Genomic DNA, 16,010 nt, shown 5'->3' with positions numbered 1-16,010 from the left:
GGAGGGCATTCCACAAATGGGGAACCACTACCAAAAAGGCCCTGTTGTGGGTTAACATCAAATGGTCAACCCTAGTGGCAGAACTACTACCAAGTCTTCATTGTAAGATCTGAGATGGATGATATGGGAGAAGACCCACTTTCAGGTACTTGGGTCCCAGGCCACCTAGGGATTTATGTGCTAGAATTAACACCTTGAATTTGTCTGGTACCCCATCTGCAGCCAGTGCAGTTCTTTCACTGCAGCAGCAGAAGCAGCGGGTGATTCATTCATTGAAGGCTGGATCCGCTGCCCCTGCAGATCCTGCCACCTGAGGTGGTCATCCCACCTTGCCTCATGGATGGGGCGGCCCTGCCTTGGAGGGTATAAAACTACTTCCACCCACTCATTCCTGACTACATCATAATAATATGCATTGCACTGCACAACCTCATAGAATCATAGAGTTGGAAGAGACCACAAGAGCCATCCAGTCCAACCCCCTGCCAAGCAGGAAACACCATCAAAGCATTCCTGACAGATGGCTGTCAAGCCTCCGCTTCAAGTCCTCCAAAGAAGGAGACTCCACCACACTCCTTGGCAGCAAATTCCACTGTCCAACAGCTCTCACTGTCAGGAAGTTCTTCCTAATGTTTAGGTGGAATCTTCTTTCTTGTAGTTTGAATCCATTGCCCCGTGTCCGCTTCTCTGGAGCAGCAGAAAACAACCTTTCTCCCTCCTCTATATGACATCCTTTTATATATTTGAACATGGCTATCATATCACCCCTTAACCTTCTCTTCTCCAGGCTAAACATACCCAGCTCCTCAACCCAGTAAAGAAACAATCAGCACTAACAGCAGGTGCAAACATCAACCTCACACTCAAAGTAGCTCAAAGCACCCTTACACACCAGCTGCAAGCAAAACACTTTGGTTGCAATCATTTGTTTAAATGGAAACAAAACACTATCTTCTTTCCAAGCCCCCCTTCCATCCTCAATACATATTTACCATTTGCTATTATGTAGTCGCACCTCATATTTTATGGGCATAGATTCAATGCACATACTATTACTGCCATACAAATACATTAAGCATATATACACAGTGAGCACAATAAAATCATGTCAAATGATGATATCAGGGTGGGTGGGTGAGACTATACTGCTTCAGCTACAGACGTGTGATTGCCACTTTGCCAGGAGAAATCACTGGAGATTCATCCCCATTCATCACTACATTTAAGCTGTACATTTACCTGGAAATAAATCCCATAGAACTCAATGGGTAGACAAGTATAAAAGTGCAGTGTGAAAGTATAAACTTGTGAGGATTACAGAAAAACTGTTGTTATAGGTAGGTAGCTGTGTTGGTCTGCCGTAGTCGAAACAAACAAACAAACAAAAATCCTTCCAGTAGCACCTTAGAGACCAACTACGTTTGTTCTTGGTATGAGCTTTCGTGTGCATGCACACTTCTTCAGATACACTGAAACAGAAGTCACCAGACCCTTATATATAGTGAGAGGGTGGGGAGGGGTGTTACTCAGAAGGGTGGTGGGAATGGGTGATAGGTGCGGAAAACTTGTTGATGACTGTTAACGACTGCAATTGGTCTTACAGGAAAAAGCAAGGGGTGAGATGGCTAAAGACAGCTTTGTCATGTATAATGAGATAAGAATCCAATGTCTCTATTCAGGCCAGGTCTCTCCATGGTTTTAAGTTTGGTAATAAGTTGCAAATCAGCAACTTCACTTTCCAGTCTATTTCTGAAATTCCTTTCTAATAATACAGCTACTTTGAGATCTTGTATAGAATGTCCTGGGAGATTGAAGTGTTCTCCTACTGGTTTCTCTGTCTTGTGATTCCTGATGTCAGATTTGTGTCCATTTATCCTTTGGCTTAGGGTTTGGCCTTTTTGGCCAATATAGAGAGCTGAAGGGCACTGTTGGCATTTGATTGCATGCACACTTTTTCAGATACCAATTAAATAGTCCTGAGATGGTATGTTTGATGTTGGGGCCAGTAATGGTGTTGTCCGGGTGTATGTGGCAGCAAAAAATGGCATCTGGGTTTATTGCAGGCTCTGGTACCAGTGTCCATGTTAAGTCTGGTTGTTGTATTATTGTGGGTGAGGAGTTGTTTAAGATTGGGTGGCTGTCTGTAGGCGATGAAGGGTCTTCCTCCCAGAGCTTGAGAAAGAAAACTGTCATTGTCTAGGAAAAACTCTTTTCGTGGATGACGTAGAAGAAATCCACATCTGCAGGACCCCCAGCCCCCCCTTGAGGTTCCACTTCATGGGGTACGCTTACTGGCACTGAACTCTAAATGCTGTAACCTGTGTTTTTTCTTGAGGCATATTTCAAGGGTTTTGTCATGGCATTTGGCATATATTTATAAATTTATGTTTTTAATAGCTGTTTAGGATTACTTGGCTCTGTGATTGCAGGCTCTCTTTTTTGGAGATTCATTGCTTTTAAAAATCAGGCTTAAAGAAACTAGCAACAATAAAAGTCACTTTTCTCTGTTTTTCCATGCAAATACAGTTTTTTTTGTATTATTATTAAGTATTGCACTGAGGACATATGTTCAGAATCCAAATGCCAACATTACAAAAACATTTATTCCTGACGGAATTCAAACACATCAGAACCCAAGAAATATCAGAAAGTCAGAACAATAACAGAATGCTAGTCTGTTCACCCCTAACCCCCACCTCCGAATTTGGCATATGGCCGCATAACCAGATTCTGTAATAAACTAGCTTGCCTTCCACAGACGAACCTGGACCTTGATGTTAAACGTAACCACTCTCAAAATGCCTGTTACTTCTAGCCTGAGACTGAGGTGCTCACGTTCTGCTCATGGACTTCCCTGGTAAAGGTAAAGGACCCCTGGACGGTTATGTCCAGTCAAAAGCGACTTATGGGGTCATGGCGCTCATCTCACTTTCAGGTAAGGGAGCTGGTGTTTGTTCACAGGCAGCTTTCCGGGTCATGTGGCCAGCAGCTTCTGGTGCAATGGGACACCATGACGGAAACCAGAGCGCACAGAAATGCCATTTGCCTTCCCGCCACAGTGGCAGTGCCAGATTTACATATAAGCTAAACAAGCTATAGCTTGGGCCCCACTCTCTTGGAGGTCCCCAAAAATTTTAAAGGAAAAAATTGGGCCCTCCTCAAAACTAAATCCGGCCCTGCACAGTGGTACCTATTTATCTACTTGCACTGGCATGTTTTCGAACTGCTAGGTTGGCAGGAGCTGGGACAGAGCAATGGGAGCTCACCCCATCACGGGGATTCGAACCACCAACCTTCTGATCGGCAAGCCCAAGAGGCTCAGTGGTTTAGACCATAGTGCCACTCGCATCCCTGGAGCATCTGATCAGCCACTGTGAGAACAGGATGCTGGACTAGTTGGGTAATTGGACAGATCCAGCAGCCAGACACTTCTTCCGTTCTTATGAAAAGGTCTCAGACATAATGTTGGGGACGGTGACTTATTATGATTATTTTTTTAATTATTGTATTGCATAAATTATGTTCTTAATGTAGTGCTCAGCCCTGGGATCTTTGAATAAAAAGTGGCATATAAATTCAAATAAATAAATAATGGATGCCCTTGGTGGGGTTTTTTTTTGGGGGGGGGGTGTGCAGATCCATTAGCCAATAAACATTTTTAGTAGTCTGCTTAGCAACATCGTAACAGCCTTAAAAACAGAAAGCACCTCTCTTTTGAGTTATGCAGTTCCCCTGTGCAGTTCCCTGCCAGTTATCCAAACTTAGCATGGGAAATGTAAGAGGGTTTACATAAGGTGCCAGGCAAAGGATTCAGCTGCAGTTCTGCAAAGCCCCCCCCCACCCCACCCCCGTTTTTACACTGAGCAGAGACGCACGCTTCAATAAACCACTTCCAAAGAGCATTGTTTCAGGGGCCTGGGTTTCTGACACACACAAGACAGGATAAATATACCAAGAGTGTGGAATGCAGTAGACACTTACCGATGTGTACAAGTATCCTTCACTGTTCATGGCTAAGTACAGTTTTGTTTGGACGCCTTGAATTGCCACCACTCGTAAACCCACAGGTATGAGGTTAAACAAAGCTAGGAAGGAAGAAGAAAGAAGGAAGGAAGTTAACCTCTCCAAATTTCAGCAACAACTTCAGATCTTTCATTGAAAGAGACATTTTGTGAATATTTAATATGAGCTCCTTCCTTTTTTAAAGCGAAGTAGCACGTCAGGGCATCCACACACACCCTTTACAAAGGAGCAAACATAAGCTAATCAACTCCCTTGGGGGTGGGGGAAGAACCCCAACGGATAAGATCATTTCATGGATCCATATATCCAAGCCTCCTGTGTCCAACAGCAACCAAACAGATGCCTACAGGAAGCCCTTAAGGAAACTCTCTTGTCACTGTCGCTCCTTAGAAAATTGTTTCCATGGAGGTTCTGCATCTCCATCGCGGCAAATAGCCCCACTGATAGGTAGCAAGAGACAAAGGTGCAGGAGCCCCAAGTGACAATGAAATGATGTCAGAAAGGACGATTATTTGAACATGAACAATTATACATGCAAACACTTGGGAATGCATGTGTCAAATGCAAAATTACAAAATACAAATTCTCCAAAATATAACCACTGTGTGAAAATCAATGAAGTTCTCCAAGCAATACAGATAATTAAGGGTGAGAGCTCAAGATTAAACTTCACTTCATGTTGCTTCAAAATCAAATTGGAGAATTATTCACAAGTAGCGTAACCTGAGATATAATCCTGGACATCTTATCAATTATTATCAATTAGTTATCTGTATCACAGAGAACACCGTTTTTTCTTATTTGGTGAATTTATATTTTATCATTTTGTATTTTATACAAAATGTGGGATGAATCTACCCTATATGTGCCCACTGAATCATTTTGATCTGCGGAACTGGCACTGTTACCAATACAAAACTATACTTGCTCTGTACTTGCAAGGAATCAATTTGTGGAACTCCCTGCCTATTCACATCAGATAGGCAGCTTTGCTGCACTGTTTTGGCACCTCCTAAAACTATTCTTGTTCAGGTGAGCCTATCCAGGTACATTGAGCTGTTGTGCTTTAATCTTTTTCCTTAAAAAAACAAACTTGTTATTATCTTTAAAGGTTTTTAATTGTTTTAAGTGTTTTTATCTATAATTTCAATATTCCTTAGAGGTTTTCCTACGATCAGGTGTAGCATCAATCCTGCTAAATAATAAATAAATAAAATAAGCATATACCCACATATGTTTGCAAGAGGAGTTGTTCATGTTTAAATCATTATTTTTGATATCATTTCAGTCTCACTTGGGTTCCTGCAAATTCTTCCTTTGTTACTTACACATGATGAACTCCTCCTCTGTTTGTTGTTGTTGTTGAATAGCCACTGATAGGCATATGATTACATGAATTTCGAGGATGGTTGATCCTTCATCTAGTCGGTAGGTACCCTGCCAATCTGTGTTCATGCCTCCCCTCCTGAGGTTAGAGCATTGGACCAGGGCCTGGGATGCCAGCAGCCGGTCACAGTCTTTCAGCCTAACCAATCTCAAAGGGCTGTGGTGGGGATAGATTTGTTGCATAATTGCCTAGTTTGTCATGGTTGCAACCCACCCTGTGTAAAGTATGGATAGGAAATCAAATAAAATAGGGGGGAAATAACTAAAATGCAGGGGAGGAGAACGTTGCATGCCACCTTTGGAAGTCCCAGAGGCAGTCCCAATGACCAGTTGGTTGCCGGGGCTTCAAAGCAACGCAGCATCTGACTTCATTGTGATGGAAGGTGATTGACAGGTGGTCAGCCCCACTCACTTATCAAATATGGCCCATACAGGATATAGATGTGTATGTGTGAGAGGGTCAGTGAGCAATCAAAAGAGATGTTAGATTTCGGATGGTCCTTGCTTTGGTTTCAGTACATACATATGCAACAGTCCGTTTAGCAAAATGTATATACCGCTTATCATAAATAAGCAAATTGTCTAAGCTGTTTACATAAAACCATATAGAACATAATTATTTTTAAAGAGCAAGAGGCAGACTTTGAAAGGCAGCAGGCAAAATAACAATTCTAAAATACAGATACAATCAACAGGTTTTTGTTTTTTATAAAAAAAGAACCCAAATGTCCATACTAATATTCTGTGTGTTGTGCATAGACAGACCACACAGAGTGAACGGGACTCAGAAAACTCAGCTGGCACTCTGCAGCTCAAGGAACACCTGGCAGCAAAAGGCAGCACTTGCTTGTTTGTTTCTCTTCGAAAGTTGACCTAGATCTGCATCTACCCATATAAATCAGCAGGTGCAATTTTTTGCAGATTTGGGTCTGCACCCCAGGTCTTTCCAGCACTTAGGAACGCCTTAGACGACAAGTCAATAACAGCAATACATATCAAAGCATCTCCCTTGCAGCAACAGCCTACAACCAATTCATTTCAAAACATAATAATACAGCAATCCAAACAAATGACCCAATTCTGCAACAGTTCGTTTCAATAATGCTGACATTATAATGACATTTCAGCTTTGGTAGAAGATAGGCAGTATCAGCCACTAAAGCTAACACAAAATCAATTATTATTTATCAGTTGTTAGAATACATTTTGTTAAAATACATAAGCCATGAGTTGGATACAATAAAACTTTCCGGTGCAGCCAGGTATCAGTCATCCACCGGTTCTTCCAAAGAGCCAAGTGCTGTGAATAGAAACCAGATACAGGCACCCAGAAAACTGCATTATACTGAGTCAGTATATCTAGCTTATCTAGCTCAGTGTTATCTGCACTGACTGGCAGCAGCTTTTCAGTCACAGACAGAAGTCTTTCCTTGCGGTCAGTGGCGGAGCTGGGTGTTCTGGCACCCGGGGCGGCACACATACAATGCTCCTGGGGGCGGGGACAATCTGCCCAAGGGGTGGTGTGATCCACCCACGGGCCAATCGGCATGCTGCATGATCCTCCCCGGGGCCCGATCTTGGTGTGGCTGTGTGATCCTCCCTGGGGGCCATTCTCAGCACGGGGGGCACCCCCCCCACGACTCCCAAGCCTACAGTGAGCTGGGGGAAGAGGGAGCTCACCGTAGGCTTGCTGGGCTTGGGGGAGTGGTAGATAGGGGGCCCATGCCCAATGTCACCCCCCTTCAGGACGGGGTGGCCCACACACCCCTCACTCCCCTTCCTATGCCCCTGCCTGCAGTCCCAGGAGAGGCTGGGTACTGGACATGGGACAAATGTGTGCACACAGAAACCCCAAAGTCCCCATGGTCATCACCCTCTGCGCAACTGCCCCCCCGGCCATCCTTGTGCTGAGTGTGTCGGGGAAACTGGCCATGCTTTGGTGAGGTCTTCTCCCTCCCCCACAACCTCCACCCATGCACAAATTGATGTGGAAATGTGGTGAGCTCAGTTTAAGATTAGAGAAATAAGACACTGAAATTGACTGCTTTAATACCACTGGGCTATGATTAAAGGTTGAAACCAGCTTTCTCAAGGTTAACTAAGGGGCCATCTATAAAAGCCCATACAAGAGGTTGGCTGAAAATTACTTCTATAGGTCAGTGGTTTTCTAGGGTGGGGGAAGGAGCTGCATAGATAGGAACCCACCATGGGAGTATACCATTCTCATAAGACCTCTTTTTGGCAATATCTCTACCCCACTGTCATTATCATGGCTATTTTTGCTAGTTTCTAATAGCAATGAGAAGGAGGTTACAAAAAGTTTCTACATGAGGAGTGGCCACAATATCTTCTGTAGTATCATAATTTCAGAGCTTTGGGGGGGAATGGTTATGTTTTTGTTTTTTGGCAGCCATTTATTATGTGGTCTTCACATAAACTTGTCTTCCCAACAGAGAATCCAATTATTTATGCTAGCGGTAAAAGGGTCCATTGAAAATGAACACATTTTGTTATACGCAGCGTATTTGGTACCACTCATGATTCTTTCTTTGGCTACTATGAGCATTTAGCAGCCACCAGATTTAGACCGCTAAGAGAAGTGTCTAGGGGCCTACCCACAATCCATCTGCCTCATCCATCACACATATGAGGGTGGAGAAATTTGGAGTGGCTGAATGGAAGAATATTCAAATGCACTTCCCAGTAGCATGGGATCATCACAAGGAGAAACAGCTCCCATCATAAATGAAACTAAGCAAGGGGGCATGGAGTGAGTCCAGAAGGAGGACCTTTGTTATTGGGGGAGGGATCACCATCCTGGAGCCAAGCTACTTTTCTTCAGGAGATGAGGCTGGGGACTCAGAGTAGAGGGAGAGGGATCATCAGTGTGAGGCTTGCACCAGAGAAGCCCTAACAGCCAGTACTCATCTCTCCACCCTCTGACTCAGAAGACTTTATCTTAGAAGGCCCTGGGCAAGCAGAGTCTCCTTACTCCACCCAAGCAAACAACTGTTGGAGAAGGCTTGGGCTTCTTAAATTAAAGAAGCCACAAGTATCTATTGAGACAGAGCTGCAACTCCTATAAAAGGCTCGGCCTATGAGTAGCTGTTGCTGAAGCAACATCTAAGCTGTGTTCTGATGCTGCGTTCTTCATCCTGAGCCATGGATGGAGCTGTCCATGGTACCTCCCTTGCTTCTGTTGAGACCAGAACTTACGTCAAAACAATTCATTCATATAGATTCATTCAATTTACTGTATTTTTTTCTTATGAGTGTGGCTTTGAATTGCTCTGAATTTTGATATATACTTCTTTTTTGGTTAAAATATTAGTCCAATGTTTTGTTTTGGGTGGGTTGTTTGCTGTTAGCTGCATTGGGCTTCACTTTGGAAGGAAAAGTGTGGCATAAGCAATAGAGAAGGTGTGAAGAAACTTGGGCCCTTCCACATGCTACAACCCCCACCATTCCTGGCCATGGGCCATGCGTGCTGGGGCTGATGGGAGTTGTGGTTCAGCAACATTTGCAGAGCCAGAGGCTCTCCATCCGTGCAATAAATGGAAGTGAATACGAGTAAAACCTAGATAACAGATGTTAGGGGTTGGCAGAGCTGGTGGAGCCAGGCGACCAGGGGAGTGACCCAGGAGATGGGACCAGCAATTTTCTAGGGTGTCATGTCACCTGCAAGGCAGGAGCCATGGGGGAAGGGAGAATTTAGGGAGTCTGAGGCATGCAGGATGTGGCAGAGGAAGAAGGGATGGTCCAGGTGAGGGGTGGGCTAGTAGATTCCCCACCTTCCCCTGCCACACTGTGTCCTAGAACCAGGAGGGGAGAAGTCTCAAGTTGCAGGCACACAACCCATCAGAGGAAGGTATATAGAATAGGGAAGGGGCTCTCCTGTTGCTGCAGCTGCACCACAGGACTCAGGCCTATGGACCACTGCCTAGAATCTAGAAGCATGTGTGCATGTTTATCTAAAGCACTGTGGAAGCTGCTGTAAGTGTTTATCTTGCCAATAAGTAGTTAACTATCAGGTTCTGCTTCTTCCTTATCTGGGACTGGCTGTGACAGCAGCACCCTTTGCCCCTCCCCCATTTATTTCCAACCATATAAGATTTTGCTTAATGTGGAACACGAAGATCTGGTCTAGTTGTTTCACCTTCAAATGTGCAGAGAAGGGGCGGCCACTTGGGAGGCAGCTCCCTGAGGAGCAAAGCATGGGCAGGGAAGTCCATGCAGCCCTTTGGGTCTCAGAGTTTCAACACTGATTGGGTGAACTCTCTCCCTTTAACAAAGCGCAAGATAACAGGAGAAGCTTCATTTGCGCTGAATAATAAATGGTTCAGTCCCCAGCATCTCCAGGTAGAGAGATAGAAAGGCTCCCTGAATAAAAATCTGGGCAGTCGCTGCCAGTCCAATGTAGACAACACTCAGCTAGATGGCCAACTTGATATTAAGCAGCTCCCTATGTTTCTTGCAACCGATTCATGGTGGACAGATCTAGTTGTGACTGACTACCCGAGTTAGGCAAAAGCAGAACAACAGCTGAGTTGTGATGTTGCTGTCACACCCTGCTTGTTCACCACCTTGGAGCATTATTTTATTTATTGCATTTCTATACAACCTATTCAACCAAGCTTTCTGGGCCATTTAAAACCAAGACTAAAATGAAAATACATTTTGCAATAAAAACACTATTTTTTATTTAAAAAACCCACAATGTTTTTAATAATAATAATAATAATAATCATCATCCCACAAAGAAAAAGTCCAGGAAAAGAAAGCCACCTAAAGTTAGCAGAAAACCAAGTCCCCCCAACAATTAAATCCACCTTAAAACCCAATAACGTGGCAGAAAAAGACAATTGTTTGACAGATCATAATGGAAAAGGCATGGGAGGAGAAGAAGCTTGGTGACTAGCAATGTCATGGCCTGGGTGCCAGGTGAACCTTTCTGGGGAGGCCATTCCACCCATGAGGTACCACTACTAACAAGACCCCCTCCCTAGAAATCACTTGCCTTTGGCAAGGAAAACCTAGGGAAGAATCTCTGAGGAAGATCGCAAGGTGTGCTTGAAAGAAGGCATTTCATTCATTCATTCATTCATTCTATACCACCCTTCAATGATCACAGGGCAGTTTGCAATATAAAAACATAAAAATACAGAACACAATAAAAGCAAAATAAAAAAATCCCCCCCCCCCTGACACACACAGTACCTTACTGGTTGGTCATGATCAAAAGTCTGAATGCTGAAGTGGATGAACCACTTACATGGACTTGAATACTTCAAAAGTTTTGACACTTGTGATGTGTATTATTAGGACCCACCCAGTTATTGTGGTTGCAATTTGTTTTAAATTGCATTTAATGTTGTATTTTGAATGATTGTGGCCCACCCTGGGACCTTAGGGTGAAGAGTGGGTAAATCATGGAAGAGGAGGAGAACCTATAAACAAAAACAAAAAACAAAAAAGGAGGCTCTCTTCCAGATCACTGTGCATTCAGCTTTTCTACAGCTGCCATCTCTGCAAGAACTATGTTCTTGAACTTTGAGACCTTTGGGTATAGGGTGGTATAGAAATTAAATAAATAATTAAAAAATAATGTGTGTGGTTTTTTAAAATAATTGTCATGGACACAGACTCCTGAAGGAAAGCTGTGCTGGGATAACTCCCACCCTCCAACAAACAAATGATTCAAAGGTTTATGGACATATTTGTGTAAGGAAAAACATTTTTCCACTGGATATTTTCATCTGACTAAACTACACAATTCCAAATCTGAAGATAGAGAAGAAAGACTGAAAGCAGAATCAATCTGAGGTCTATCACCAGAGTGTGGAACATGCAAATTTAATGAAGTGGGCTGGTTTCTTCACCCTCTCCCCCACAGTTCTTGGTGGGATCATTTGTTTCTGGTACTTTTGGATAAGCAATGGCTTGGATTTATTTCAGGCAAAATGAGGGGGTGAGAAAACTTACTCTGGATGGAGAACAAAAACCTAATGAGATCCAAAGCAAAGTGATGAAACCCTCCAGATCTCTATGGAGATAACATTTGGACAGGTTTTTCAGAAGCCACCACTGCCTCCACTGGTTCATCTAACATTCAAGTGTTTTTCTACAGAAGGTTGAACAGCAAACACACAGACAATAATAATGCCGCCTTGGTTCCATCTGCCACATGCTACCTGCAAAATAGCCATTAGATTTGGGGTTTTTTTTTGGTTTTTTTAAAAAGCCATTCATATGGACTTGTAGACTGCACAAACAAACCATTTCCAAGGTGAATACTCACTGTAGGTACTCTCTTCCTCTTTAGTGCCATCGATAGTTCCATCTGCTTGTAGCTGCAAGTGATACCCTTGCCGGCTGTACAGTTTTGTTACAATGCCTTTAAGCTGTGGTTCTGTAAGAAAACAAACAAGTGGAAAAGATTAAAAGTTCAATTCTGAAACTGACATTGCATATGCTTTTGGTGAACAAAAAGGACATGCCTCATTTTTCCAGAGAAAAACACCCAAGCTAGAAGCTATTTATGAGATTACCAAAACAAGTCAGCAACTGGAGCATTGGTGGTCACCACTGACTTGGGGTAAGAAATGCAGGTGGTTTTAAAACACAAATCTTGTGCCAGTGGATCAAAATACCAGCAGTATGTTACGTGGCTGAAGGAGCTAGATCTGATTGCTATTAAGATTAGAAATGTGTTGGCAAGGAAAAGATCCTGCTTTTTAATGAGATTGAGATTCATCAGCAGTAGAATAAAAAGAGAGGAGAGAAAGGAAAAACACTTCTTAAAACGAGAGGACGTGTGCTAACCAAGAACCAAGCGGAGAGGTATAGTTAGTACGACTGCAGTTCCAATTAACGATTGGGCATCAAGAGACAGAAGTACTAAAATATATGTTAGAGGAAGGTAATAGGAAAGAGGGTAAGTGTAAGCAACAACACAGCAGAATTGAACCCAAATTATGCTTTTACTTGGTTTCAAATGGGGTGTGTGTGTTTGTGTGTGTGTGTGTGTGTGACAGTGAGAGAAAGAGACAGACAGAATACCATACAGTGAATATCTGGAATTTGGCGAGTATTGTGATTCCAGACAAATGTTGATAATGTCCAAAAACACCAAGGATACACTATCCAAAGTTTTACATTCTTCTAACAACAACAACAACAAGTTCTTTAAATTGTTTAAACTGGGTTGAATGTTGTATTTTTACATTCCTGTAACCTACCCTGGAATCTTATAGTGAAGAAAGAAAGAGAGAGAGAAGGAAAGAAGAAAGAAAGAAAGAAAGAAAGAAAGAAAGAAAGAAAGAAAGAAAGAAAGAAAAGGGATCTGTCTGTATCCAAAAAGTAGGGAAATCTGTCATTTGTCTTTGAATGTTCCCCAGACATTCATCTGGCATTGTCAGCATCCATGTGCAAATGTCAGCATGTGCCACAGTTGGGTGATTCACTGGAAAGTCTACACCATCCTCCAGGATTTCGGCATCAAGAACCCTCTGACTTCTGTCCCCCACCTTCTCAGGTGCCCCTGGCTAGAGCAGAGTGCCCCTTGTCTGGGATTAGGGAGCCCAGCAAATGCACACCCATGCCTCCATCTGGAGCCTGCTATGCAGCTAAACAGACATATGAACATTTCTGAAACACATGGGTACAACAACATCCTTGCCATCTTGATGGTTAGTAAATGAGACCGTAAGGCTCAGTTAGAGCATCAGAGGAACTTGACTGAAGAATGACTTGTGACACAAGGAAATGCAGCCTCATGAATGGCACGTTTCTTTCCAGAAAGGGTCAACAAACACCTGTGCCATAGATATGGGGATCTGTGCCTGGGGATTTGTCTGGCTTCATCAGTTTTAGTTAGTTTGGGACCTCTGCAGTGAACCAGTGAGAGGTGTCAACCTCCAGCCACAGTATTGGTGTCCACCTCCAGCCACAGTAAAGAAACTGTTCCCATCTCGATCAAGTGGGATGCACACTGCTTCCCAAATCATAATACTCGCCAAAAACCTCACAACATTAGCAAAGCAGACCAACCTGGTAATGCTGTCAAGCTTATTTAGGGCCTCATTGTCCATCATGTTCCTCTTTTAGGTTGCATCTAAGTGACCTTTGGAATTTTTTGTTTTTTGGAAGCATACCTCTAGAAATGCGATGTACTGCGATGACAAATGGGGTTGAAAACACACACGTCATACATGCACCAACCAGGTTTTGCTACCACTTCTCATCAGCCACTACTTAATGGAAGATTTTACAGGTTTGGAAGATTTAGCAAAGCAGAACCAGGGAGCGGGGATTTGCTAATTCCCGTTTCCAAAATACGCTAGAACATTTACATGCTTGCTCATCCCTTGTTGCTGTGTAACATTTGAAATGGCTCATAGTTATTAGACCCACCGCAAACTGGATTGCTGATTGTTGGCCCAAAATGCTGTTAACAAGAACGACCCTTTACTTCCATTTACAGCCTGTCACTTCAGGTCTCTTCACTTTTTTTTTTTAAAAAAAGCATATGTGTACACAAAATATGTGTCTGTAAACACACATACACAAGAAATGCAGCATATGAAGTTAAGACGTGTGTTTGCAAATACATGTCTTGTACAAGTTCCTTGCAGCAGAGAGTGTCACAGCTCCTGGCCAAGTGAGCACAGTTAACCCAGGGATAATAGCTATGCAGTGCATGAAACAACTCTTAGTTCTTCAGCTGGTTAAGAACAACTGGAATATTTAATGGTTGCGAGTTTGGTGTTTTATTTATTTATTTATTGGTAAAGTAAAACCAGAGGCGAGGGAATTGGCTCATTCCCCTTTCCTAAACCTTCTAGAGCATTTAGATGCTTGCTCATTCCTCCCCATCCACCCAGGTGCATCCCTTGTCTCACACATTTTATACAGAAGACCAACCTTACAAAAGAGTGATAGGAAAGTACTGGTGACAACAGCAGCCTGGAGCATATTTACAGATTTGCAAAGGGAGACTAGTGATAGAGTGGGCAGCCTTGGAAAAGAGAGAGCTCCACCAAAGCACTATCTGAGGCAAACCAACCTTACAGAGTTGTTGTTGAGAGGATAAAGTGGGATAATACCACCTAGAATCACAGAATCATGGAACTGCAGAGTTGGAAGGTACCATGAGGATCCTCTAGTCCAACCCCCTGCAATGCAGGAATCTTTTGCCCAACATGAGGCTCGAACCCACAACCCCAAGATTAAGAGTCCCATGTTCTACCAACTGAGCCAGCTCAGTCCACAATGGGCATATGCGTGGCCCTGAAGTACTTGGGCATAGGTAGTGGGTGGCTAGGAATAAGACAGATTCACATGAAAATGTGGGGTGCAACAATGATGCATAAACACAACCAGAGTAAGGTTATCTCTCCATCCCTCACAACTCCATCCTCATGTAACATATCCTGAGTTGGTATGCAGGGGGTGTATGAAATATGGGAAGATCATTCATGTATACAGATGACAGGGTTGTGTCTGGAAATAAATGGAACCTATAAGCCAAACTGCATGTGTGCATTTTCTGAGTAAGTCACCAGTGATTGAGGTCGGGGGTGGCGAAGGGCCATAGCTCTGTGGCAGAGCATCTGCTTTGCATGCAGAAGGTCCCAGGTTCAATCTCCAGGTAGGGTTCCTGCCTGAAACCCAGGACAGCCACTGTCTGCCAGTGTAGACAATACTGTGCTAGATGGGCTAATGGTTTTACTTTCTCCTATGATCCATCTACCATCTAGGCCAGGGGTTGTCAACCTGGCCCCCTACCGCCCACTAGTGGGCATTTCAGGATTCTAGGTGGGCGGTAGGCTGAATCCTCCTTCCATCGAGCACTGGTGGATGGAAGGTATAAAAAGGTTGACTACTCCTGATCTAGGCAAATGAGGAAAGGCTCAGAGGTACCTCGAGTTACAAACACCTCAGGTTACAAACGCTTCTGGTTACAAACGCCACTAACCTGGAAGAGTTACCTCGAGTTGAGAACTTTGCCCCAGGATGAGAATGGAAATTGTGTGCCGGTAGCGCAGCGGCAGCAAGAGGCTCCATTAGCGAAAGCACGCCTCTAGTTAAGAACAGTTTCAGGTTAAGAACAGACCTCCAGAATGAATTAAGTTCATAACTAGAGGTACCATTGTATCTGCATTCAGAAAGTCCCAGGTTCAATCCCCGGCATCTTCAGCTTGGGCTGGGATGGAATATCCCCTGCCTGAAAACCTGGAGAGCCACTGCCAGTCAGTGTAGACAATGCTGAGCTACGTGGACCCAGGTGGCTTCTTATGTTGCTGATGCGCAAACATACATATCAAGTGAGTGCAGAAATCTGGAACAGCAGAGAAATCCAGGATGGTACATGAACAAGGCAGAGGCAGAAGATGCCGTTCAGCATTGTGTCCATGGTGTTGGGTGCACAAAGAGAGACACATTCTTGGCATGCCGATTCCTTTGTGTGTGTAGAAAATTAAAAAAAACCTCCATAAGAAACTGAAATCAGCCATTGTCGTAAATGCACAGGAACTTAGGAATGGAAACAAGCATAGGAAATCATAAGGACAGAAGTGTGGGAAAGGAACTGGTGCCTGTCT

General features: G+C 43.5%; 1 protein-coding gene across 3 annotated transcripts in view; it reads right to left on the bottom strand.

The window, feature by feature from the left end:
- The window catches only part of FGF13 (fibroblast growth factor 13), a 219,264-nt gene that overhangs the window by 21,327 nt on the left and 181,927 nt on the right, over positions 1–16,010 (bottom strand). For all 3 annotated transcript variants that reach the window (XM_033137060.1, XM_033137062.1, XM_033137061.1), the window contains 2 exons: positions 11,708–11,818; positions 3,982–4,085 (listed from right to left, as the gene is read on the bottom strand). In XM_033137060.1, coding sequence (XP_032992951.1) covers positions 3,982–4,085; positions 11,708–11,818 — 215 coding nt within the window. The remainder of the gene's footprint in view (positions 1–3,981; positions 4,086–11,707; positions 11,819–16,010) is intronic.

The sequence above is a fragment of the Lacerta agilis genome, chromosome Z (assembly GCF_009819535.1).
Source record: "Lacerta agilis isolate rLacAgi1 chromosome Z, rLacAgi1.pri, whole genome shotgun sequence".
In the NCBI taxonomy this organism is placed as follows: Eukaryota; Metazoa; Chordata; class Lepidosauria; order Squamata; family Lacertidae; genus Lacerta; species Lacerta agilis.
This window is presented reverse-complemented; position numbering and strand designations above follow the sequence as displayed.